The sequence below is a fragment of the Eucyclogobius newberryi genome, unplaced genomic scaffold (genome assembly GCF_026437365.1).
Source record: "Eucyclogobius newberryi isolate DKJ021-1_F unplaced genomic scaffold, fEucNew1.0.hap1 SCAF_21, whole genome shotgun sequence".
Taxonomy (NCBI): Eukaryota; Metazoa; Chordata; class Actinopteri; order Gobiiformes; family Gobiidae; genus Eucyclogobius; species Eucyclogobius newberryi.
This window is the reverse complement of record NW_027315846.1, coordinates 17,601,069-17,627,215: the sequence shown is the minus strand read 5'-3', so window position 1 is coordinate 17,627,215 and position 26,147 is coordinate 17,601,069. Positions and strand designations below refer to the sequence as shown.

General features: G+C 45.7%; 2 protein-coding genes across 2 annotated transcripts; one reads left to right on the top strand and one right to left on the bottom strand.

Annotated features, from left to right (window-relative positions):
- The first annotated feature begins 584 nt into the window (after positions 1-584).
- Positions 585-25,811, top strand: tfb1m (transcription factor B1, mitochondrial). The gene is made up of 8 exons (XM_072458070.1): positions 585-621; positions 1,436-1,573; positions 2,094-2,245; positions 2,369-2,477; positions 2,546-2,697; positions 2,820-2,939; positions 24,089-24,216; positions 25,464-25,811. The coding sequence occupies exons 2-8, from the start codon at positions 1,444-1,446 to the stop codon at positions 25,723-25,725; spliced, it is 1,053 nt and encodes a 350-aa protein (XP_072314171.1). The 5' UTR covers positions 585-621; positions 1,436-1,443; the 3' UTR covers positions 25,726-25,811.
- On the bottom strand, positions 9,189-13,740 carry LOC140370218 (claudin-20-like). Its single transcript, XM_072457270.1, has 2 exons — positions 13,414-13,740; positions 9,189-13,099 (listed from the first exon to the last, which is right to left on the bottom strand). Exon 2 carries the CDS (start codon positions 12,880-12,882, stop codon positions 12,160-12,162), a length of 723 nt encoding a protein of 240 aa, XP_072313371.1. The 5' UTR covers positions 12,883-13,099; positions 13,414-13,740; the 3' UTR covers positions 9,189-12,159.
- Positions 25,812-26,147: the final 336 nt, after the last annotated feature.

The window sequence follows — 26,147 nt, the reverse complement described above, 5'->3', positions numbered from 1 at the left end:
GCTGTTGGTCTGAATCGGAATGGAAATGATATGCTCCTAAGTATTTTTTCTGTAGTTGTTTTCCTTCTGATCTCTCAGTTATAGTGATGACTTATGTGTTCAGAAATGTTAATTACCAGACATTCATTTCCTGTTTTGATGATTGCACACTATAGTCATATAGCATTACTTACCAACATTCAGCTTGTAATGCACATCACTTTTTTCTCAACCATCAAAGCGGGAGCTGTCTGAACTGCTTTGACCATATCATAAATGGAAAATTCCTTATAAAAATAAAGATGATAAAGTCTGTGGCTAGAGCTTATTTTATCATTACTCACGTTGTATGGGAAAATTAAAATCAAAATTCCTTTCGGCTGTGGAAGTTAGGACCGTTGGCATAGCAGTTTTATTATTAGTTAATAATCCAGCAAATAATTTGCTGTCTAATTTGTGACCTCTACTGGTGACTTGGTGTTATGACATCAACACTGAAGTTCTGCTCAAGGACAAACAAAACCCGCCTACCAAATATTTGATTGGTTGAGTGAAACTGGCTTTCTGTCCTATTGGCTAGAATCATCAACGACTCAATGACGCAAGCGGAAACGTGGAAAGCAAACGGCACTGACAAGAAACGTGGGTTTACTCTATTGTATTTTGTGTTTTTACGTTGTTTATTCTTCATCTTGTTTATGGGAAGTGTTTTGCCTTTTTATGTTATGTTTGGCTGCAACAATTGCTACAGCAGCTTGTTCATTTTTTCCTTCAGAGGACATAGAAGTCAATGTTAGCTGCTATATGCTAAAAACAACTGCTTGTTTGTTTTGGCTTTTCTTAACACAGAGACAAATGATAATTATTATGGTAGTAATAATAATACTAAAGACGCTGAATGCGTTTGTAAACCCTGCTCGCGTCTGCCTCTAAGCTGTAACTCCATGATTAACAAACGAATGTGAATGTGTCATGTCAAAGCTTGTTTTATACATGTGCTCAATAAACTTAACACAATAAATTATTATTATTTATATTTGCTGACCAATAAATACGTCTATATATGTATATCTATATTTAAAGCATTTTTCCTTTTGTGTGCATTCTAACCACTAGGTGGTGTGATTGCACTTACTAACATGCAGGGGCATGGATACTTGCTGATTAGGTGTTGTGATTATTTTCTAATTAACCAGTAAAAATAGCAACAGTTTATTTAATGGTAACATAACCTACCATTCTAAGTTTCTAGGTTAATTGACTGTATGGTAAAAACCGGGTTAATGTGATTAATAACCTATTAACCTGTTTATTATTAACCTATTTTCAAGTTGGTATAAATACTACTTTCAGATTGATTGCTGCTATTAATCTTGTATATTGAATATTTTTTAAATAAATATATTCGTTTATCGTAATAATGTTGTAGTGCTTATCATAAGTTATTTTTTCACAGGTCAGTCAATGGCTGCCTCACGTAAACTGGCATTTCGCCTCCCACCTTTACCAACTGTGGGAGAACTGATCAAACTATACAACCTACGCGCGGAGAAACAGCTCTCCCAAAACTTTCTCTTGGATCTGAAGCTTACAGGTCAGCACTTGGTCCTATTGTCTCTGTGGCCCTTATCTGCATTGCACCAATACCTGCTGCCACACTGATACTTTTATATCCACATTTTAGACCCAATAGTGAGTTTTCCAAGTGCACTTGACTTCACAGCTCCATGTAGCTTGTTTCTGGGCATTGAAATGGACAGGCTTTTCAGCGTGGGCAAGGTTCAGTAGATCCACAGCTAATGTGAGTGGACTAAGTCCCTTGTTTCTATGCTTGTAACGCTTACACCTATATAATATAATTATCAGTGATGCAGTGCAGGTCTGGTCTACACTGTTGTCCTTGGACAAGGTGACGCATAGATTAATGCAGCTCATCTTTTGTACACTTAGGCTCAAATTCTCAATTCAGATACTTTTGAGTATGATGTTATTTGATTTGACATGTAATTAATTACATGCTGCATCCCAGCATAGAATGACTTATGGACTTAAACAGATGCTTGTAAAAAGATATTGCTGCTACTGAGCTCATCATTCCTCTTAATATTTGACAGATAAGATAGTACGTCAAGCTGGCAATTTGAGGGATGCCCACGTGTGTGAAGTTGGCCCGGGCCCCGGGGGTTTAACGAGATCCATTCTTAATGCTGGTGCTGCAGACCTGCTGGTAGTGGAGAAGGATTCTCGATTCATTCCAGGACTAAAGGTGCACTGCCTTTTACCCCTGTAATGCAGTAATAAACTATTGATTAAAATGTTACATAATGAATCACCTATCAGGAGGATTTTTAAAAATAATTATATTTTTTTGTTATTTTTACTTTGGCAGTTGTTGTCTGAAGCAGCCCCAGGAAAGGTAAGAATAGTTCATGGTGACATTCTCACCTACAAATTGGACAGAGGGTTTTCAAGACAAATCAGCAAGCGATGGGATGAAGGTAAGGAATTCTAAGGAGCTTTTCTTTGTAATTTGCACAAAGATTATTCTATGTTTGTACTTGAACAGATCCCCCGAACCTCCATATTATTGGAAATCTTCCTTTTAGTGTATCAACGCCGCTCATTATCAAGTGGTTGGAGCACGTGGCCAACAGAACAGGGCCTTTCAGCTATGGACGCACTCAGCTCACTCTCACTTTCCAGAAGGAGGTGGCAGAGGTGGGCCTGATTCAAGCCTATAAACTTAAATAAGTTTGATTTGAGAAAGCACTTTGTCTAAAACAGTTGGAATGTGTACAAAATCTATTTAGTAACCACATTTTCTTTCATTCCTTTCTCAGCGGTTAACAGCCAGCACAGGCAGCAGACAGAGGAGTCGCCTGTCCATTATGTCTCAGTATCTCTGCACAGTGCACAGCTGCTTTACTATCCCTGGCCGAGCCTTTGTCCCTAAACCAGAGGTTGGTTAAACATGTTTTCTATAGTATGTAGAATATTATGAAGATATTATTAATTACACTAACACTAGTAACACTACATGTGTTTATGCCATGTTTCAAATTCAGTTTGGCAAAATAAACCAAATAATTCTGTCATGTCAATATTATTTGAAAACAACAACAATATAATCTACAATGCCTGGACTATATCTGCTTGGTTTTTGTACCTTTTTGTCAGAACTGTGAAAATCCCATATGCCGTGTGCTCAGTGGATCTATTCCTACGCAGTCCCTCATGCTGTCACCATCGCTCATGCTTCTGCTTTCCTCATGGCGTCATTAAGACTGTGACGAATCAGTGTTGTTTCTATCTTTAAACTCTTTCTAGGTTATTATAACAATGTATGATGGGTACTCGAGCTGTTGTTTAATCAGGGTGTTCCTTTTATACTATATGCTGTTTACCTGTGAGCAACACTCGGGGTGAAGTGAGACTTGTCTAAGGGGCTATGGATTTGGATTTGTACAGGATATTCCTGAGATCACAGAGGAGTTTGTTAAACACACTTCTGAGCTTTCTTACATCCTCCTCGTGCAAATGAAACCATGTTTTCATTTCTCTGAAATAAAGGAGAGGTGTTTGGTTGGTGTCGGAGTTGGGCCGTTGGTCCCTTGAAGATGTCACTGCTCTTTAGGAGAGCCACTGTTGATAAATATTTCATCTGTGATGTGGAGTAAATGCAGTGGAGTGAATGGGACCAGTGCTGATTGTTCATTCTCTTAGAAGAGATGGCAGCAATGATTATTTTATCAGGCTCAGCTGTCTTTCTGTACATTTGCTTTGGTCTGTCTTATTTCTGTGTGACTGTAAATTGTAGTTTATTGTGTTTGAACCCGTTCTGTGTTGCACAATGAGAATGACATGCTGATATTCCAGTGGTAAGCACAGTGTCCTATAAAGAGAGCAGCCTCTCTGCTTGTTTACATAACTGCAGATAAAATGGCCCCTCCCATCAGCTGATCCTGGCCATCTGACTAAATGTTTTAATAGCCACTTGGTAGGACTGATATCATTAGCAGAGATGATGGCTGTTTGATGAGCAGGTCTCCTGCTACTGCAGTCCTGGACTGTATTTGTATTATCTCACTGCATTGTGGATGTCCCTGTTTACCGGTATGTCACGTTGTATTATCCATAAATGCTCTACAGGTCAGCATTGTTTACGGGTTCACAGTTGAGTAATTACGCTGAATTGCAGAGGCTATAAACATGCCTACTCTGATTTACACGGCTGTGTCAAAGGCTCCTCGACAGGGTGGCAGTCTAAGACAAAAGAATATTGACTCGACTTATATTGAATATTGAGCTAATCCAGAGTAGCTTCTCCTAACCCACCTCTTGCTGAGTCTGGATGTCAACATAGCTAGATGAAGTGGAGTGGTTCAAATGAAACTAGAGTGTAAAGTGCTATGCGTGATAGTGGAAGAGTGGAAGCCCAGTATATGGTTTTCTGGTTTGTGCTGTTCAGGTCATTGCTTTTGAATTATCCTACTCTCTATTGAACCCACAGCTGCAGGTGCAAAGCTATAGTTACAGCAATTAGTGGTGTGTGAAAAACAGGGAACATGTGTTATGTGTGTAATCAAACAGAGGCCTGTAGAGCAAAGAAACTAGTAAACCCTTTCAAATAACTAATGAGAATGGCTTCAGTCAAAGGCAGGCAGTCGGGAGAAAGTGCTTTATCAGCTGCTTGATTTTAACCTTGGAACGAACCTATGGTGGCTGATAAGTTAATGAGAAAGGAAATGTTGAATCTATTTTACATTAGCAGCTGCTGGGGTCTATATCGATGCAGAGTGAGCTGATAGGCTCTTATCCGTGATGTTTAATCCGTCTGTCTTGTTCCTCTGGCTCGCCCCCGGACTGCACCACTCCTGTGTCACATTGAGTGACTGAGATTGTCCTTGAAGGTTTCTGAGAGTGGCAATTGGCTGCTTTGATGCTGTTCCCTGAGGCTCTGTGTGCCCTGTGTCTGTCCTGCCGCACATCACACCTGCCTCCCACTCCCATTATTCTCAGCCTCTGTGTTAATTCACACATAAACAGACAGATTATTGAGTGACCTCAATCAGTCGGGTTTCCTTGTCAATCACAGCTATATCGCAAGCATTTATGGAGTGGTTAATAGAGAAAAATCACCTTCTCTGATGTCTCATTTATATTCAGCACAGAGGTGAAGGGTTTTTGTGTGCACACTTAGACATCTGCATCTTCAACATCGAGGTTCATCTTCACAGCCTCTTTGCATAACAAATAGGAGAGGGAAGGAACCTATGCCCCAGAAATCAGATTCAAGTTTTGATGTCATGCACGTTCAATGTACAGGCCACGTTATATTTATTTAAGACAACAAAAGTATTCTATTCATATTGAAGGAATTATGGAGGATTTTTTGGCGCCAAATCTGAGTCTCATTTCCTCATGGCGTGGACAGCCGAGTAGTTCATTCACATGTCAATCATAGGATGCACCTACTGCACAGCTGCAGCCTCGTTGGCTCGTCCCCAGGAGAGCAGCACGTTTCCCTGGCTGCACATGCGTGGTTGATATGCTGGTGTGTGTCTAAGCACATGGATCGATTATAATATAGTTCCCTCAGTGTACAGGACAAAATTAAGACAGAGAAAGACAGTTCGAGCTGGCTCAGAAGAGACGGAAATCTATGGAGACGAGAGATGTGATGCGATCCGTCGTGCTAATAAACAAACGCACGTGTAGCAGCGAGATGTGAGGCATGCGCACTTCCGCTTGAGTTCTCAAATTGGCGAAAAATCCTCCATTATTCCTTTAAGTTGAAAAAGTTTTCGGTATTATAATTTTTAAAAATGTTGGTCTTAAATTGCAATTTCATTAATTAAATAAATATAATTTCTGTATGATTATACACAGCTGTATATAAATGGAAAACAAAGCCAATGCAGAATGCCTTCTCATTAGTCTCTTTCCTGCAAGTAGACAGTGCCAGTAGACAGATTCGTGACAGAGATGGAGGTGAGGGGAGAGTGAGGCGCACCTCCAGCAGATGGTTGTCTGGGCCAATCATCAGCTGCCTCTGAGTAATGGCTGCAGCCGCCTTGTCCCACCTTCCATTCTGAGTCTCATAGGAGGAGAGGCCTACAGATGTTTACCTTGTACACCAGCATCTAGGACCGTCAGCCAGATGAGTGGATCCCAAATAAAATGTGTTAATGCTGCATTAAGCATCTTTTACGCCTGGCGGACACAGAGAGTTGTCACTAATGTGCTAAACATCTACAAGGCTCATTCCTATTCATTTGACAGGTTTTAAATTGGATGTCCTGATCCATATGTCATACCACCCATCACTCCAAACGTTATGCCTTTACTGTATATTTAATACAAACTCAATCAATCCATGCAATGTAGTTCTTTGTCCTCTGAAAGTGATCCCTTGGTTTATCAGATGTTGGGACTGGCACAAACCATACTCTAGCTTGAACCCTTCTTTGAATGGATTTGATATTTTGATGTCAGTAATTACAGTCATATTACTTTGTTCTGCCTGTTACTAGGTATGGAAACTGAATAATAATCTAATACAATAGTCACTTGAGCTTAGCGTGGCTCGCCTTTAAGCCCATTGTAATGGACTGTTTGGGCCGTGTGATTGATTTCTCCTACGTGACCTGATGTGACCAGCACTTTACCTCCACAGAACGATTGGGAATGGACTTGGCCTCCCCACACTTTCTGACCTCCCACTGTACACACAATTCATCTACGGCCCTTTCCTTTCTTGTAAAGGGGTCGAACGTGGTATCAACTGAGTGTCTGGAACCCAATTTCTATAACTTTGTACCAGTGTGGTGAACGCCTGAAGCCTTGGTCTCAATACATCAGCAAGGAGAAGAAAGCTAAAAATACTCTCCTCCATCTCCTAACTATAATAAAATGCTGGTGTTGGCAGAGGTGACTTGCGAACATCTCTGGAGATGCATTTCTCCTCCCAAACAGGTAACTGTGCCGCTTTGCAGACTGTCAGCACAGCAGATTTGAGCAGATTCAGCACGGTTTGGTTGGTGCCCGCAAATACAAATGCAGGTATGACGTCAAGTCATTTATTTCAAGCTAAGGCAAATTTGGAAAAAGGAGACATAAATTCTGTAAGCCATATGGAACATTATATTTTTTTCAACTTCATGGCCACAGAGTGACATATATAAGGGATAGATTTATAGAGTCTGATAGTGAGTTTATTTGTTTGACATTTATACATCTTTATTGGTTAGTGTTTTGTGTGTAAGTAGTTATTTTATTTCCTGTTTGGTTTGTCCTGCTTCCTAGCCCTGGAATTTCAAAGGCCCACAAATGTATGTTAAGTTTTTCACTTTTATGAAAAATATTAGAAAAACGTATGTAACTGGGATATACAATTATTAGTTGTATTGTATAAACATACAGCCATATTGTTGCTCTACTATTTCTATTTTTCACTCATTATTCTGTTCAAAAAGACAAATCAGATGCACAAACTGGGGATGACACATGGGCACACAGAAACTGGTTTAGCTTGGAAAAAACTTTAGTACTGCATGTTTGCCAGAAGAGAGATCAGAAAGCAGATATTTTTCTAACCTACAGACATTTAGGCTGTAGATTTTAGCTTTAGCTTTACGAATTCCAGCCAAACACCTCGCCTTGCACTTGGAGCTGAAATATTAACGTGCCTCCTTTGAACTGTCAGGGTGCATTGTTTTTCCTTTTGTCATCTCCATAGCCTTTACTGCCTTTCTCAGCACTTTAGCATGCTGCCAAGGTCACTGCTATTATTCCCTGGCCTCATAGCTTTGGAGGCTTGGAAGAGCAGATCCAACAAAAGGTCATTCTAACTGCTAGTTGATGGCCGTGTTAGTTTTCGAGTATGGACCTTCATACACATAATGGCTATCCAAAGCAAAGTGTTTTACATTAACCAGGCTGACATAATGGCCCTATTTATTGTATGGATGTCGGGCAGTGGGTTATGGTGTTGTGTTGACCGACGGACTTGGCAGGTCTTTGTGTCTGACGACTATGCTGCATTGTGATATTCTGCAGCGTCAGCGCTACATTGTCTTCATCACATTTTGTTTCACAGTGTTTTTTCCTGTTTGAAAAGGCTGATCAAAAAAGGTCAATGAAATAATCTCTGGATTTGACATGTGAGGAAAGTCGAAGTGCAGCCCGCTGCTTGATTAACCCTTGCTTGATAGTTCAGCTCTTCTGAGCTGGTATTCTAGATCTGTCATAGTGGAGACCTGGGGTGAGAGTCTTTGATGGAAAAATGTAGGTTAAATACACAGAGGAGTCAAACGTATTAGCATTTCCCCATGAGAGTGGTGATTATTTGATCCTCACTCTTGTTGCATAACCAAAAGGAGTTGGAGAATAAGAGAGTGTTGAATAATCCATGTTTGGTTTAGGAAAGTAAGCAAAGTCTGTGTGCCCATCAGTTTTAATGAGGGCTTAAGGTGCTATTGGGAAGTAACTTCTAACTCTTACATAGAGAGTTAAATGAGCATAACTTTTACAACATAACACAAGGAACAAGGAACACATTGACTTTATTTTCCATCTTTAACTAAATATTTGACTGATAAGAAAATATAACCACTGCTATTTACAAATGATATAGATTATTTTAACTCTTGGTTGTGATTTTTGATCTTTTGGATGTTTTAGAGGCCTGACTACAATCAGTTGGTGATGATAAGACTATGCTCAGAAAATCCAAACTTGCTCCAAACTCTCTCGGATATCGAAAGTGGTTCAAGAAACACGGTAAACTGTCAGTGGATGTTTGGAGGAAAGACTGGCCTGTGCTGTTGCATTTTAAAGATGGGCTTTCATGACATTAATGCTGTGCCTGAGAGACAGAAATGTGAAAAATAACTTCTCATACAGCTTCATTAGGCAGTGCAATGGGCCATAATGCTATACATATGTGATCTTTATTATTTTAGCAATTTTCTATTTCCTCACTTATTAGTAATACATAATCTAACTGTATATGATTAAAAGACCACTCCTTTTTCAAGCATGGTTATATTTTAAGGATGGATGTCTTAGTTGGACCGGGGCTTCTTTCTTTGCGGGGGCAACCTGTGAGCAGCATGCCCACCTCCGCCCAGCACAGCCTGCACCATCCAACAGTCTGTACATTTGGCACCGAAATGCTTATCACAATAATAATAATAATATAGGCATGCTGCTTCCACAAAATAGTTTTATTGGTAGAAAATAGAACTACTTGCACAAGCACATTGAGACAAGTGTGTATCAGAACTTGTGAACCGTTCATCATCACAAATATTCTCCGGCAAAGTAAAAAGTGCTATAGCATCCACAAAAATAAGCTGCAGTTATCAAAACACATGAATCATTACTTTAGTACAGTTTATGCAGCAGGGTCGCAGCTCTTTTAGGACCTAGTCACTTTGCACGCTGGACATTTATTAGCTAATTAAATTTCTTGCTGATGATGAAGCAGCACAGCCACATAAAAAGAGAAATCTCTAGTTTCTATGTTCCCCTGAAGCCTGTCAAAATTGTTCCATTCTTTCAGAGCGCCATTTGTGTCATACTTGAAGCTTGGAATGCTTAGGCATGTAAAATAAACTGTGGTCAAACAAAGAAGACAAAGGTGCACAGAGAGGTCTTCTTATAAAGAAGATATGAACAGGATATTGAATCTTTATATGTTGGCTATATTATGTAATTCATACTCTTTCTTAGATACTTGTGTACAGTTAACAGTTTTCACAAACCTGAAGTGAACTCTATAAAATACATCTTAATAACTCGCTAAACACTATACTCAAGGCTTTCGTCACACTTGGGCTTTAGTAAAGTCTTGCTGTGCTTTTGGGAAATGAGGTCTAAAGAGGATTTAAACTAACCCTCGGAAGCTGCACTGGGCTGTACACAAGCATCTGGTTGACTCCAGACTTAGTCCAGCTGAACAAATCACAAATCCATAAAACATCTGCAAATGTATAATTCATGTAGAAACAACGCAATAGAAAAATAAACCCAAACAAGTCCAGAGAATAGTAATCAAACCAGTAACTGTGAAACAATTTGGCACATTCTCTGAAATACATAAAGTGTCAGTATTAGCTGATGAAATGGCACATTCTTTACGTTTGTTTATTGCATTGGTTATGGTGCCTGGGCAGTTGTCAGGAGGCCAGACTTGTTGGCTGTGAAAGATGGCTGGACAGTGAGGGGCAGAAAAATGCCTCGTCTGGCCGATGCCTGCAGAGACGCATGTGGTGTGCCGGCAGTGACCTGCAGGTGGCGATCTGCAACTAGCCATCTGCGCTCCCCCAAGACGCTGCATGTTTATGAGAGAGACGGAGAGAACATGCGCTTCTATACATCACTGCCAAGGTCTGTCTGGTGTACAAAGACAATGCCTAGTCTCCTCTGTGAGAGTGAGACGCTGGTACCTTGTTAGTGAGGGACATTTTGTTTCTCTCTGCTCTCTGTATGTTAAGTGATTTTGCTTTCAACCTCCTCCACTTCCACCCATCACGTCTATGTGACATTTAAGACAGGCAGGCCACAGAGCGGGGCTTAAAAGTCTCAGATCAGACGCAAAATGAGGAATGTTGTGGCGAATTGAAGTGGCTAAAATGCAGGACCCTGAGACCTTTCACAGGTGGGGACTGGTGGCTTATGCACTCTGCTGACTTGCTTAGAAACTGAATGACATATGGAGAATGACTCAAACCTTTTTTAGCCCCCTGCCAGGCAGCTATTCACTCAAGCATGACTCAAGAACCCTCTCTCTCTCTCCGCTCGTTTTTTTGTGTCTTTACCACTGCACCATTAAACATTTGTTCATCCCTGCTCGAGCAGCTGGCACAGACACAACTGCAGAGCATTGAAAATAAGTATATTTCGCTAAACCTCTGACCACCTAACAAGGATGTCGTTTCACGCCACTGAGTAATAAAAGGGATTAGGGAAAGTGCAGCGAGAAGTGGCTCTGATTAAAGCTAATGGAAATACCCCCCTTAAACAAGTTGAAATCACTAGCTGACAAGCACAAACCGGCAGACAATAAGATGTTTGAATGACGGATGCTGTTTCCATGGCAGTGTGGAGGAGGATGAAAAGGGGCAGAAAAGCGCATTCAGAAAGCGAGCGTGTCGGAGTGTTTACTGTGAACAGGAGCACACACTTGAGCATGTGTAAGAGCGTGGGTTTGCATGTCGACGCATATACTGAGGCTGTAATGCCCAGGACAGCGCCTGGCACTTACAGCAAGGGTATTCTGTTTAGAAACGTCTGTCAAACTGTCAGTTCTGTCTGTCCTCTTCACCTATTCTCTCCATCCTTCTCATCTTTCGCCCAGCAAAGAGCGCAGCAGGCATCGTTTATCTGCATTTGCCTCCTCAACTCCAGCCCAGCAACCCACATGTAGTCCTCCTGACAGTCCGCTTTGAACACGTACAGCAGGGTAATGTTTCTACAGCTTTTCAGGCACAGGCATTGTGTGGCTCTGACTCTACCAGGCATTCCACTGTATTAATACACAATCAGGCTCACACAGCATGCTTTAGAGGCAAAATATCAACATCATTCTAGTAGCTAACAAAAATATGATGATTTATTTCAATCAGCTCTGCATATCAGTCTATATTGTATACAAAAAACTAGAATGGCTTGCTATGAAATAATTTCCATTGACAATTTATAGGCTATATTTTGCCTATTTTTATTACATTGGGTATTAACAAACGATTGTAAATAGCAGCTAAATGATTGCTTTTTCTTCTACTTCAAACCTTTGGTGAGAAAGAATCAACATGGAAGGCCCATCCTTATTTGCTTAATCCATTCCACAGGGAACAATTTTACTGATTTACTGATCAAAGATGTCTGCGTCTGGTTAGTGGCTTCCTTCACTGCTGCAGCCCCGAATAGTGGCTCCATACACATTCACACTGTTTGTACCAGCACTCTGCTTTGGGAATACCTTCTCTGCTTGTGCTTGCAAACAGAAGTGAGAGGAGCGAGAACATCAAACAGGATAAATGAATGTAGTTGTTGCCCTCCCGGTTGTTACTCCTCCTCTACCTGGAGCAGAGCCGAGTGTGACGCCTGAGCATCACGCTTCCCTTCGGCCGGTCTCCTTTTAGCTGTAGCGTGTACACAGTGAGAGCTGTTGTCTTACACATAGTCCTGCAGGCTGTAGCCCGTCTTATTGTCTAAGGGCGAGAGCGAGCAGTACTGATGCTGCAGCTCCTGCTGGAGCAGCTGCTGCTGCTGCTGCTGGAGCAGGAGTTTGTCTGGGTGAGGGAGAAGGACCATGTCCTGAGGGCCGTGCCTCTTCCCCGAGCATGACATACAGAAGATAAATCCTCCCATGAACAGAAAGCCTGCTGAAATAAAAGCAACGTACACAGCACCTCCCGGCTCAAACTTATTGCTCTCTGGCACACTGGAGTCCAGGAAGTTGGTGATGACCTCATTGGTAAACCATGAAGCGGGCACTAGACACAAAAATCCTGCAGCAACAAAGCACCCGCCGCTGGCTATGGCAGCATGTCGCTTGGAGCGGCGGCCTCCTCCCCAGCGAGTGCACTTGAGTCCTAGAGAGGCCAGACAGAGCCCCAGTGCAGCTAAGACACAGCACAGCACCATGGTGGTCCGGGCGGTCTGCAGGTACGCAGGTAAGGACAGGACGGAGTACTTGAGAGTACAGCTGAACATGCCAGTGCTGTACCATGTACAGTCCATCCACAGCCCCTGCATCTGAGAGATGGCCGTGATGATGTTGGAGCCCACATCCGCGCTCACCTTCCAGTTTGGCAGCACAGTGGCCACCATGGCCCCAAAGATGCCCAACAGAGCCAGGACAAATCCAAAGATCTGCATGCCTGTAGATGCCATGCTCCCGCTCAGTCCCTCTGCTGCCTCAGCCCCGTTCCTCAGCGGGCAGCATTCACCCAGCTACAGCACAAGTCCCTGCTGGACACCTCTGCTCCTCTCGGTTGTACTCCAGATGCTTGTCAAATCCACAGTCTGTTGCCCTCGGAAACAGAGGAGACTGTATTGTAACTATGTGGTCCTCCTTTCACTTTGTCCTCACAGCAGCAGACTTTCTTGGCTGGAAACAAAACAGATTTAAGGCATGAGTGACGAGAGCGCGGGCTTCGAGATGAACGCCACACTACAGCCTATGTTTTCTGTTTGCTGTGGAGCCTCATACAGCTGATATTGGAGAGGGACAAATGAGTTAGTGGCATTTGCAAAAGCTATGTGGACTTAAAGCTGCAGTGCCCACTCAACTTAATTCTATTGTAACACCTAATAAACTATCCATAGATTGTGTGCCAGTGCTTTTCATTCTGAACTTCAAGTTTTAATCAGTTTGTTATTTCAACTTTGTCAATGAATGTTAAATATATTAGTCAGACTTACAGGTTCGTTTTAGTCCCGTGTTTTGCGCTCAGGTTTCCTTAGATTCGAGGTAATAAATGCGGATCTGTTCGTGGTCCATTATGTTCCGAGCTTGAGAAAGCAGCAGAAATAATCCCTCCGCCGCTGGTGCAGAGCAGAGCTGACGCGTCACGTTGTTCGCAGTGATTCCTGTAAACACACAGTGGTCATAAGCCGAGGGGCACCGGGCTGAGGCTGAGGGGGCTGCGTGCAGAACCGAGCCCGGTCCACGGAGCCCCGAGACACATCCATTTGCTCAGTGACGGCCGCGTGAGAGGAGAGGACATCCCGTCTGAAGCGCGCACACTGAGCACAGGAGGAGCGGAGGCGCTCCCTCACTCTCACTCTGAGTGTTTGTGTGGAAGAGAGAGAGCTGCTGAAAACATGCGCTACAACCAATCACACGCCCCAGAGCAGCGGACAAAACCCTGATGCCCTGCACTGTCATCACGTCCTTTCAGAGCCGGAGCAGCGCGCGCTTTTGTCACGTTTATGTTTAAACTGAACCATTGTGGTCTCAGCCCAGGTCGGACCAGGTCCCGTAGTTTAAGTCCTATTTTAATTGTATTATTATTAAGATTTCCAACAAGCTTTGTTTTTTATTATAGGCCACGCTGTAACTACAAAGAGGAGCATTGGATCTGGCTCCTCTTTGAGTCCCCATATAAATAGTCTTAGGCCAGAGCTTCTCAAACTTTTTCTGGCGCGCCCCCCGGAAGAATAAAAAAAAGTATCCCCCACACCATGGATCCATGCCCCCCCCACCATGGATCCATGCCCCCCCCCACCATGGAGCCATGCCCCCCCCACCATGGATCCATGCCCCCCCACCATGGATCCATGCCCCCCCCACCATGGAGCCATGCCCCCCCCCCACCATGGATCCATGCCCCCCCCACCATGGAGCCATGCCCCCCCCCCACCATGGAGCCATGCCCCCCCCACCATGGATCCATGCCCCCCCCACCATGGAGCCATGCCCCCCACACCATGGATCCATGCCCCCCCCCCCACCATGGATCCATGCCCCCCCCACCATGGAGCCATGCCCCCCCCCCCACCATGGATCCATGCCCCCCCCCCACCATGGAGCCATGCCCCCCCCCCACCATGGAGCCATGCCCCCCCCACCATGGATCCATGCCCCCCCCCACCATGGAGCCATGCCCCCCACACCATGGAGCCATGCCCCCCACACCATGGATCCATGCCCCCCCCCCCCACCATGGATCCATGCCCCCCCCACCATGGAGCCATGCCCCCCCCCCACCATGGAGCCATGCCCCCCACACCATGGAGCCATGCCCCCCCCCACCATGGATCCATGCCCCCCCCCCCCACCATGGAGCCATGCCCCCCCCCACCATGGATCCATGCCCCCACACCATGGATCCATGCCCCCCCCCACCATGGATCCATGCCCCCCCCACCATGGAGCCATGCCCCCCCCACCATGGATCCATGCCCCCCACACCATGGAGCCATGCCCCCCACACCATGGAGCCATGCCCCCCCCACCATGGATCCATGCCCCCCACACCATGGATCCATGCCCCCCCACCATGGATCCATGCCCCCCCCCACCATGGATCCATGCCCCCCCCCACCATGGATCCATGCCCCCCACACCATGGATCCATGCCCCCCCACCATGGAGCCATGCCCCCCACACCATGGAGCCATGCCCCCCTCCCTCTGGGACAGCGCAGAATTGGCGCTTCACTGTTGTAAATACATGTGTTTCAAGGAAAAGACCCTCTCACGTCACTTCTCTTCACTGTGGATCACTTTTACCTCTGAAGGTCCACGACGTCACAGACTGTCTTCTGCGGGGTTTGAGTGCCCGAATGATCCCGGGAGCTATGTTGTCGGGGGCTTCATGCCCCTGGTAGGGTCTCCCAAGGCAAACAGGTCCTAGGTGACGGGTCAGACAAAGATCGGTTCAGAAGCCTCTTATGACGACGACACGAACAAGGCCGTTTACGTCGCCCGGATCGGCGTCACCGGGGCCCCATCCTGGAGCCAGGCCTGGGATGGGTGCTCCATGGCGAGCGCCTGGTGGCCGGGTCTTACCCCACGGGGCCCGGCCGGGCACAGCCCGAAAGAGCGACGTGGGGCCGCCCTCCCGTGGGCCCACCACCCGCAGGAGGATCCATAAGGGGCCGGTGCAGAGAGATCTGGGCGGCAGTCGACGGCAGGGGCCTCGGCGACCAGATCTCCAGACACAGAGACTAACTCTGGGGACATGGAATGTCACCTCGCTGGGGGGGAAAGAGCCTGAGCTTGTGCGGGAGGTTGAGCATACCGACTAGATATAGTCGGCCTCACCTCCACGCACAGTTTGGGCTCTGGAACCCATCTCCTCGAGAGGGGCTGGACGCTCCACTTCTCTGGTGTTGCTCGCGGGGAGAGGCGGCGGGCTGGTGTGGGCTTGCTGATAGCCCCTCAGCTCAGCCGCCACGTGTTGGAGTTTACCCCGGTGAACGAGAGGGTCGCGTCCCTCCGCCTTCGGGTGGGGGACAGGTCTCTCACTGTTGTGGCGGCCTACGGGCCGAACAGCAGTGCAGAGTACCCGGCCTTCTTGGAGTCCTTGGGAGGGGTACTGGACAGTGCACCGACCGGGGACTCCGTTGTTCTACTGGGGGACTTCAACGCCCACGTGGGCAATGACAGTGACACCTGGAGAGGGGTGATCGGGAAGAACGGCTTCCCCGATCTGAACCCGAGCGGTGTTCAGTTATTGGACTGTGCTAGCCACGGATTGTCCATAACGAACACCATGTTCAAGCACAAGGGTGTCCATCAGTGCACATGGCACCAGGACACCCTAGGCTGGAGGTCAATGATCGACTTTGTTGTCGTGTCATCAGACCTCCGGCCGCGTGTCTTGGACACTCGGGTGAAGAGAGGGGCAGAGTTGTCAACCGATCACCACCTGGTGGTGAGTTGGATTCGCTGGCGGAGGAGGAAGCCGGACAGACTTGGCAGACCCAAGCGCATTGTGAGGGTCTGTTGGGAACGTCTAGTGGAGCCCTCTGTCAGTAGGGTATTCAACTCGCACCTCCGGGAGAGCTTCTCCCATGTCCCGGGGGAGGTTGGGGACATTGAGTCCGAGTGGACCATGTTCTCCGCCTCCATTGTTGATGCGGCTGCTCGGAGCTGTGGTCGCAAGGTCTCCGGTGCCTGTCGTGGCGGCAACCCCCGAACCCGGTGGTGGACACTGGAAGTAAGGGATGCCGTCAGACTGAAGAAGGAGGCCTATCAGGCCACTCTGGCTTGTGGGTCTCCGGAGGTCATCGACGGGTATCGGCAGGCCAAGCGAGCCGCGGCTCGTGCTGTCGCAGAGGCAAAAACCCGGGCCTGGGAGGAGTTCGGGGAGGCCATGGAGGAGGACTATCGGTCGGCACCAAAGAAATTCTGGCAAACCGTCCGGCGCCTCAGGAGGGGGAAGCAGTGTCTCACCAACACCGTTTACGGTGCGGGTGGAGGCCTGCTGACCTCGACTGGGGATGTCGTCGGACGGTGGAAGGAATACTTTGAGGATCTCCTTAATCCCTCAGTCACGTCTTCCGAAGAGGAAGTAGAGACCGGGGACTCGGAGGCTGGCTCATCCATCACCCAAGCTGAAGTCACTGAGGTTGTTCGCAAACTCCTCGGTGGCAGGGCTCCGGGGTGGATGAGATCCGCCCTGAGTACCTAAAGTCTCTGGATGTTGTAGGACTGTCTTGGTTGACACGTCTCTGCAACATCGCGTGGCGTTCGGGGACCGTGCCTCTGGACTGGCAGACCGGGGTGGTGGTCCCTCTGTTCAAGAAGGGGGACCGGAGGGTGTGTTCCAACTACAGAGGGATCACACTCCTCAGCCTCCCGGGTAAGGTCTATTCCAAGGTCCTGGAGAGGAGAATCCGACCGATAGTCGAACCTCGGATTCAGGAGGAGCAGAGTGGTTTTCGTCCCGGTCGTGGAACACTGGACCAGCTCTATACCCTCCATCGGGTGCTCGAGGGTTCATGGGAGTTTGCCCAACAAGTCCACATGTGCTTTGTGGATCTGGAGAAGGCTTTCGACCGTGTCCCTCGGGGTGTCCTTTGGGGGGTGCTCCGGGAGTACGGGGTCCGGGGCCCTTTGCTCAGGGCTGTCCGGTCCCTGTATGACCGGAGCAGGAGCTGTGTTCGCATTGCCGGCAGTAAGTCAGACCTGTTCCCAGTGCATGTTGGACTCCGCCAGGGCTGCCCTTTGTCACCGGTTCTGTTCATAATTTTTATGGACAGAATTTCTAGGCGCAGTCAGGGGTCGGAGGGTGTCCGGTTTGGGGACCACAGGATCTCATCTCTGCTGTTTGCAGACGATGTTGTCCTGATGGCTCCATCAAACCCGGACCTGCAACATGCACTGGGACGGTTTGCAGCCGAGTGTGAAGCGGCTGGGATGAGAATCAGCACCTCCAAATTCGAGGCCATGGTTCTCGACCGGAAAAAGGTGGCTTGCCCTCTCCAGGTGGGTGGGGTGTCCTTGCCCCAAGTGGAGGAGTTCAAGTATCTCGGGGTCTTGTTCACGAGTGAGGGAAGGATGGAGCGTGAGATCGACAGGCGGATCGGTGCAGCGGCTGCAGTGATGCAGTCGCTGCATCGGACCGTTGTGGTGAAGAGGGAGCTGAGCCGAAAGGCAAAGCTCTCTATTTACCGGTCGGTCTACGTTCCTACCCTCACCTATGGTCATGAGCTTTGGGTAGTGACCGAAAGGACAAGATCGCGGATACAAGCGGTCGAAATGAGTTTCCTCCGCCGTGTGGCTGGGCGCTCCCTTAGAGATAAGGTGAGGAGCTCGGCCACACGGGGGGAGCTCGGAGTAGAGCCGCTGCTCCTCCACGTCGAGAGGAGCCAGCTGAGGTGGCTCGGGCATCTGTTCCGGATGCCTCCTGGGCGCCTCCCTCGGGAGGTGTTTCAGGCATGTCCCACCGGGAAGAGGCCCCGGGGAAGACCCAGGACACGCTGGAGAGACTATGTCTCTCGGCTGGCCTGGGAACGCCTCGGGATCCCCCCGGAGGAGTTAGAGGAAGTGTCTGGGGAGAAGGAAGTCTGGGAGTCCCTGCTCAGACTGCTGCCCCCGCGACCCGGCCCCGGATAAAGCGGCAGAAGATGGATGGATGGATGGATGGATCTACAATAATGTTGTTTAGGCATTGCAGGTTGTGGTCGCAATCGATATGTCTAACTATTGATTAGTTTGTTTATTACGGCACTGTACACCTCCTTTCCATCCCCCCATTGTGTTTTGCTTTTTCTGGTGGTGAACAAACCCCTTGAGAGTTTTCTGGCCTGTTGAGGTATCACACCACACATTTGCCCCAGTGTGATATTCCTGTCATTCTCCGACACTATTCTCCTCATGGGATACTGCTGTAGGAGGAAGAGAATGCCTTTTTTCTTATAGATGCATTAAACATGGCGTGTGTGACCCGTCATATGATGTAAAAAGAACCTAAAGCCTTATCTTGTGATGTAAAATATGTACGAAGTGAACTGAATAGATGAAAGCAGAGTGAAAAGACAATGCTTAAAGCAGATCTGTGTGAAGATAGTGCTTTTTTTTTTACTTTAACCATTGCCCCCTTTTCCTGTTATCACCTCCCGGCACAGCCCACTAGCCTCTCTTCTGTGGCTATCCATACTCCCCTCCATTCCGCCCACACACGGGCTTTCATCGCTCCATTTGCATCCCCTCTTTTATGTCGTCCTCTTCTATAATTGGTTTGCCATGTCCAGGCAACATTGCATTAACAGACAACACCTTATTCTGTCAATCTTGTCGTGGCCTGGGCGGACCATAGATAATGATAGATTAGTGTTGTCACAATACTGGAATTCAGGCTTGATATGTGACACTGACAATCGCATGTCATTTTCACCACAATTACAGCATATTTCATCTTACAATATGTTCTCATAGCTCATACTGTGGCTCACATTAGTTCTGACATAGATCAAGAACAAATTAGTATCTAGTATAGTATATTAGTTTAAGTATTGACTAGTATCTGGCTCTATTGATATTTTTGGATTTTAGATAAACACTGTTGCCATTGGGTTGTTTTATTTTCGCCTCATTTTCCCAGAAATGTTCCCATGCCGTCTTATTTTGCCAAGCAAGTTCACATTCTCAGACACACTTTTAAGGCGCTCTGTGACGAAAGCATGTCTCCACGGAGCTGACCCCGTCAAAGCGAGGGCCATGGATGTGCTGCATGCTCGGTGATTCCATGGGAGCTTTAGCTTGGAGCCCGCCGCTCGGAATGCCAAAACCATTTCTCCTCAGACCCATCATGCGACATCAGCCATCACACACAGTACAGGCATCTCCTAAGAGGTCCGTCCTCCTCCTACATGATGTAATGGAAGTTGTCTGCTTAAGGCATTGTCATGATTGATGCATTTTTATTCTCTGTCGCATGAATCTCAAGCTGGACCTGCATCTATTCCACAAACCTGCTATTACGTAAGTGCCAGCGACGGTGGTTCAGGTGTAGCTACTACAGGCTCGTGCCCCGGGGCTGCTGCCATCTTGCCTTGGTTCCGCTTACAGGGACATGACAAATTACGCCTCACACACCATTGGGCAACAACGTCCCCAGAAAGAGACGTCAAGGTGGAAATGGGAAAAAGGGACGGGGAGAACCACAGGGCAATGGAGTAATAGAGTTCCGTGTACAGCTGTGTAGCAAGGTCAAACGCACGAGGAATAGGAACGTACAAGGTTATTAAAGGAATCGAAGGGCATTGCATTTAAATGGGACAGAACGGGTCCGGGGTTTCAGGCAAAGCTAGACGTGTGACTTTTAGATAGTGATCATTTCTGTGGCGCCCTTTCAAAAAGTTCTGTCTGGGGATTCAAGTATAAGGCAGGTTTTTATTGAATGTAAAAAGTCATCGTGGTTTATCAGATTATCCTGGAGCTTTGTCTACGGCATTACAGGGAAGTGAGACCCCAAAAAAAAAAAAAGCAACAAAAGTGCTTTTGTTGTTGTTGAACATTTCTGTGGATCATTTTGGATAAAAAAAATGGGATCAATCTTAAAAGTGTACACCAGAACTTGTCGATCTTTGGGTTTTTTTCACTAGAGGCTTCATATCATGGCCAAAAAAACTAGTAACGTATTTATTTATTTAAGAGAGATCTGATCATTAAAAACACCAGTTAATCAAAGGATTTTTAGAATAAAGTACAATGAATTCTCTTTAATCTATAAAATGTTCTCTTTCCATATCAATTTGCTCATTTTTGCATACTTTTCCTTGCCAGAACATGCTTAGAACTCTTGTGCTACCCTCAAAGATCCTTTTTAAAACTATTAATGACATGACATTTCAAAAAACAGAAATCAGATTTTTCGGTGTGCATGGAAACGGTAGCCCCGGGTGGACAGAAACCTGACTGGATGTAGCCAGCGTTAGATGCTCTCTAAGTTTTAAGCCCATTTCCTTTAGTTTATTTGATTTCCCTGTTGTACCCGTGCTATGGTTACAACTCTACTCGCTCATTAACCAGCCTAACGCAGTACCACAGTATGTCTAAAAGGGCTTGCAGTCTTTGTTTTTCAAAGCCTCCAATGAAATTAGCAGGATTTAAGTGCATCAAAGCTCCAGGAATTTTCCAGAGCAAGGGACGGATCATTACGTATACAATCTAATTTATCCGTCAAATTAGCGCTAATGATTCTCGCTGTTTAAACAAAGACGGAAAAAGCACGAGAGCGTTTTCTACTCTTCTCGCCCGCTCCTTCTGAACGGCGCACGTGCGGAGGCAAAAGGGCGGCATCAGGGTGTCAGTCACGGGTCAAAGTGTCCGTCAGAGACTCCCGGGTTCACGTGGAGGGATATTTTGGGGGTTGTTGTCGGGATGGGGGGATGTGTTTGGGGCGGGGGATGGTAAGGCATGTTCACAGCGTCTCAGAGCAGGGCTATAGGTGACAGCGCGTGATTTAGGATGGAGTTCCCTTGCATGTAGGGGTTATCAAGCAGAGGATTAATAGCAGAGAGTGGGATATATTACAGCCAGTGGGGCCTAGTGAAGCCATGTAGCAAGGCCATACATAAATCATAGCAGCAAAGTGACTGGGACAAGCTGATGGCTGAAACGCAGCAGCATGTTGTATAGTCCCAATATCGACTCTCACAGCTATCCGCGCGCTCTTCTCTTAAATCAAGACGCGTGGAATATAAATGGCCTAATTATTCTAGTAGAGACGCAAATGAAATAAATGCATTTCCGCTTCCTTTTTTTTTCGTTTATTGCAGCCTCCTAACACACGGTGGTCTGATCTTGCATCACAGAAATGATAGAAGCGTTCGGGGCAAATCCAACAGGAAATGGTGGAAAACGAGCGAAAGGAACAACGGGGAATGTTAGCCCGGAATTATAAACGTGATTTATAAAAGGCAGAAAGATTTGAAAAGCACTTTTTTTGTTCTTGTTGACCATTGCATCAACGCACAATAGCTTTTCTTTTTTTTTTGTTGTTGAAACATTCATTACTACTTAACTCCCAAATAAGTGAATTCAATGTTATTTTGTTGCTTTTATTTCTTTTTTACACACATGATCTTACCCCAGCCTCTGTCAGCTGAAATGACGGTGGCTTTCACTGCGTCCGCCGCAGGATTTAAAATGCATTGTGTGAACTGAAAGGGTTGTCCATTAATAATAGACTATCAGGGAGAGCACGGAGCATTAGTGGCTTCTACAAATTAACCATGAAGCTGCCGCACTGTGTTGTTTAAACATGACAAAAGCCCGCGTTCAACTTAAAGGCCCAGTATTGAACGTGCGGTTTACAGCTCGTGTTCACACTCGAGCATCCACAGATCGGCTCTGATATGAGACTCAAGTTTGCCTTTTCTGTCGAGCGAAACGGCAGATGTTGTTTCTTTTTCATGTCCTTGGACTAATTTGCTGTACTGCCTGGATTTGTACGCATGACGACAAACAAGGAAATAACAAGAACGCCACGGATGATAAGACATTTTCTAAAACTAACAAAAAATTGACCAGAATAAAAAGGGAGAAAGAAAAATCACCAAAATGTAAAGACTCTCGCTCATGATGGAGCTTTATTTTGGTGTTTTGTCGGTTCCTGTAGTGCCCAGACTTTGACTCAAGCTGTCAAGATCTTTTAGTTCCAGATAAATTGAATTGAGCATTAATTAACATTGATTTCTCGTTATAGTCAGTGCAGTTTGTACATTTAATATTTGATCATTTTGTGAGGTATTTCTGTTTCCGTAGTTTTAGCTGAATCACCTTGAGTCACATTTTAATAACACACCCACACACTTCCTTCAGAGAAGAGTGAGGCTTTCTTGTTTTTCTGATTCAAGCAGACTGCAGACAGAAGAATTTGAAAAAGCATTTTATGATAAGAGAAAAAAAAAAAGATGAAACTGCAAAACTGTAATTATTTTGAGTGACACTGACTTTCCTTCCAGCGGTCAGACGAGTGGCTTCTACGCTCACTAAATGTCACAGGTTCATACATCTATTCACCTTTTTTCCTTTTTTTATCATTCTTTGGCACAGAAAGAATGACTTTTCCAGGGGTAGAGTATTTGGATATGAACGATAACGTGGGCGGTGGAGATGGAGGTCTCGGCTGGCTTTGCGGAGCGAGGCACGAGGACTTGAACGCTGTGTCACGTCGACTTAAGGAGAACTGGGAGATGGAACCGGGGCCCCGCGTTCCATCATCAGCTTCTTTCAATCAGACTTTAGGATCATAAGAGCAGTGGATTTACTCAGGTGACCTTCAGCATATATTTAAAAAAACAGCACTGTACCTAAATGAGGTGAGGTGGGAAAAATGCTTTAAAAATACAGATTGGGTTTATTTATTTTTTCGTTTTGGTCATTTCCAGAAGTGCCCTAAGCTAAGGACAGCGTGAAGATTTTTAGGAGATCCAGACGTTTTTCTCCAGTTCCAACTTTGAGAGATCAACTTCTTGTAGTAAAACAGATCATTTATTTTATATGGATTCTTTATTGTAGAATATGTTTGGAGGAATGGCTCACTGGAAAGAGCATTTGGGGAAAAATCATCCACGAAAAAAGATCTGTTCATTGCATTTGGTTCTTCTCTGGCCTTGTCTGTACTTTACATCATCATTTTTGCAAACCCTTTCTTAAAATAATACATGTAATATTGTTCTTCTCTGTCCTGCCACATAAAGCACGGTTCTCTTTTCCCACCAGCACATGCTCATCTTTTCTCTTTATCGTCATAGTGAAGACACAGTGAAGAATTTGTTGATGCACCAGCAGCAGCACGACAAAAAAGAAAGGAAAAAGGAAGTCTGCGTTCCTAAGGTCCATCGCACAGGTGTTACTGTGGCAACCGGATGTGGCTCACTCACCAAAAACCTGCTGCGTCATGTTGTTTTTCTTCCTCCCTCTTCTCGTCTAATCTCTGCTGCTTATTCCCCACTTTCTCCCCGTCTTTGAATCTGCCCCGTCAGACATCTTCTGGCTCTCTGGACACGCTAGATTTCCCTGCTCCCCGCTCAGCGTCCGTCTTCCCACCAGTCGGGCCGTTATAGCGCGCACTGTAGCGAGCCCGCCCCCCCCGCTGCGTGGATTACTCCCTTTGTGTCTCCTCTGTGTCGTATAGGTGGACGTGGGGGTGGTGCACTTCACGCCTCTGGTACAGGCCCAGATCCAGCAGCCCTTCAAGTTGGTGGAGAAGGTCGTCCGCAACATTTTCCAGTTTCGACGGAAGCATTTTTACAAAGGACTAGAGTAAGTACGATCTGATTGGACCGATATGTGATCTTTGGTTTGTCGTGGTGAAAAAGATCCTGCCTCATGATTGTGAGTTAAATTTGGGAGTATTTGTTCCTTTCTTTTAGACATAATTGAAGGGTGTATACAATAATCAAGATTGAAACCGGTCGTGACAAATAAGAACATATAGATAATATTGGAACTGTTGAAAGAGTGTAAGTGTAAGTTAAAATGTCTGCATTTTTCAGATATTTCACATATTTAAACATGTTTAAACAAATTTCTGTGGATTGGCGTTTTATCAGTTGAAGGTTGTTATCAGGATGCTCCCAAAAACTATTTACAAATTCATTTTTTGTCAATATGGCCCCCCCCCACCCATGATTTTATGACCGCTAATGGTGTCCCAGCATAAGTAGCAACTGTTGTACATTTTAAACTCAGCAGGAGCACACAATACATACACTATCATGAAATTACGTCTCGTCTAACGTCTTTCCTTGTACAGTAAATTGGTTCTCTAAACACCACATTAATCACGCGTGTGCTTTTGTGCCTGGCACCATAACCACAGCAGAACTAAGCTGGACTAAAACATCCACAGATAACCATCGGCCCATTTTTGGAGTGGAACGTGGGCCTGAACGACAAAGGAAAAGTGTGAAAGAGAGCACCAATTATGAGTCATTGAGGTGGCTCAGGAAGACAAGGCAGCGTGTTTTATGTAACGGCCGTGGGTTGGCAGCTCCGGCGACAGCAAATTGGAGAGGAGGCACCGGCGATGAAGCACCTAAAAGCATCTGCAGCATGGGTGGAAGTGATTATGACTTACAACCTGCAGGGATTTCATCGGGAGCATAGCCAGAGTAGTCACATTTTATATATTTTATTTTTATGAGCAATCGGAACAAAAAGTAGCCACAGGAAACGTTATACGAGCTTTATTACATTATTTATTATCTGTGAGTACTTTACAACATCTCCAGTACTGAAAACATAATCAGCACCTGTCCAAACTTTTTTGCCCACAACTTTTTCATCCAACTTTACAGTGTGATTTGGCAATAGGTAATAATTTGCACCTCAAAAGAACTTTTTGTCTGATTTCAATTAACTGCGTAGATCTGAAACACTAACTGGAGGATAATTTATCTCTTTTTTTTAATGTAATGTCATTAAACATGCATGATCATTAAGATATCAAAGCCCCCTGATTGCAGCAGTCTGTGCCATCATTTCATATTCCTCTTCTCTTATTTCAGAAAGTTGTTCCCGGAGGCGTGCCGAGTGGAGCTGACGCAGGAGATGATACAGAGAGCAGATATAGACCCCACTCTGCGCTCCACAGAAATCAAGATCCCCCAGTTTAGAGCTCTGTGTGACGCTTACGCCCAGCTCTGCTCTCAGGACTCTAATCTGATCGACTACGAGTTTAGAGAGGAACTCAGACAGATAAACCAGGAAAGGAGCAGGAGCAAACTACTGGGCAGAAATATGAAAAACAAGGCCGTGGAACAAGACTGATAGATACTGTTTTATTCTAAGACCTGTGTAGGATTTTGTGCTTGAAGTTGATGTAATAAGATGTAAAATATTAAAGTTTGCCATGACAGTGTAGTCTGAGCTTGTCTTTATATATAAAAAAGAGCAATAATGGTCTTGGAACTTGTTATGCCCGTGCTGGTTCCTGGTACTGACGAAATAAATAAAAAAGTAGCAAAAAAGTCCACCACTAAGAGGCTTTGTTCGTGCGGAAAGACACCAAACTGCTCTTAAGCCTTGACATTCTCCACTTGGCATAAGCATGCATTTTTAAAGCATTTTCCTTGCACCCTAGGAGAAAAAGGTATACACAAAAATCCTGCAGCTAAAAAAAGCAAACCTGGCTTCAGTTTACTCGTGGGCTCTTTCCTGACGTCTAAAAACAGAGAGATGAACGAGGAAAG

Excerpts from the sequence above, each read along its gene's own strand:
- LOC140370218 (XM_072457270.1), bottom strand. The coding sequence starts at position 12,882 with ATGGCATCTACAGGCATGCAGATCTTTGGATTTGTCCTGGCTCTGTTG.
- tfb1m (XM_072458070.1), top strand. The coding sequence starts at position 1,444 with ATGGCTGCCTCACGTAAACTGGCATTTCGCCTCCCACCTTTACCAACT. Across the intron at positions 2,246-2,368 it reads GATTCATTCCAGGACTAAAG|TTGTTGTCTGAAGCAGCCCC; the intron begins GTGCACTGCCTT and ends TTACTTTGGCAG. Across the intron at positions 24,217-25,463 it reads CATTTTTACAAAGGACTAGA|AAAGTTGTTCCCGGAGGCGT; the intron begins GTAAGTACGATC and ends CTCTTATTTCAG.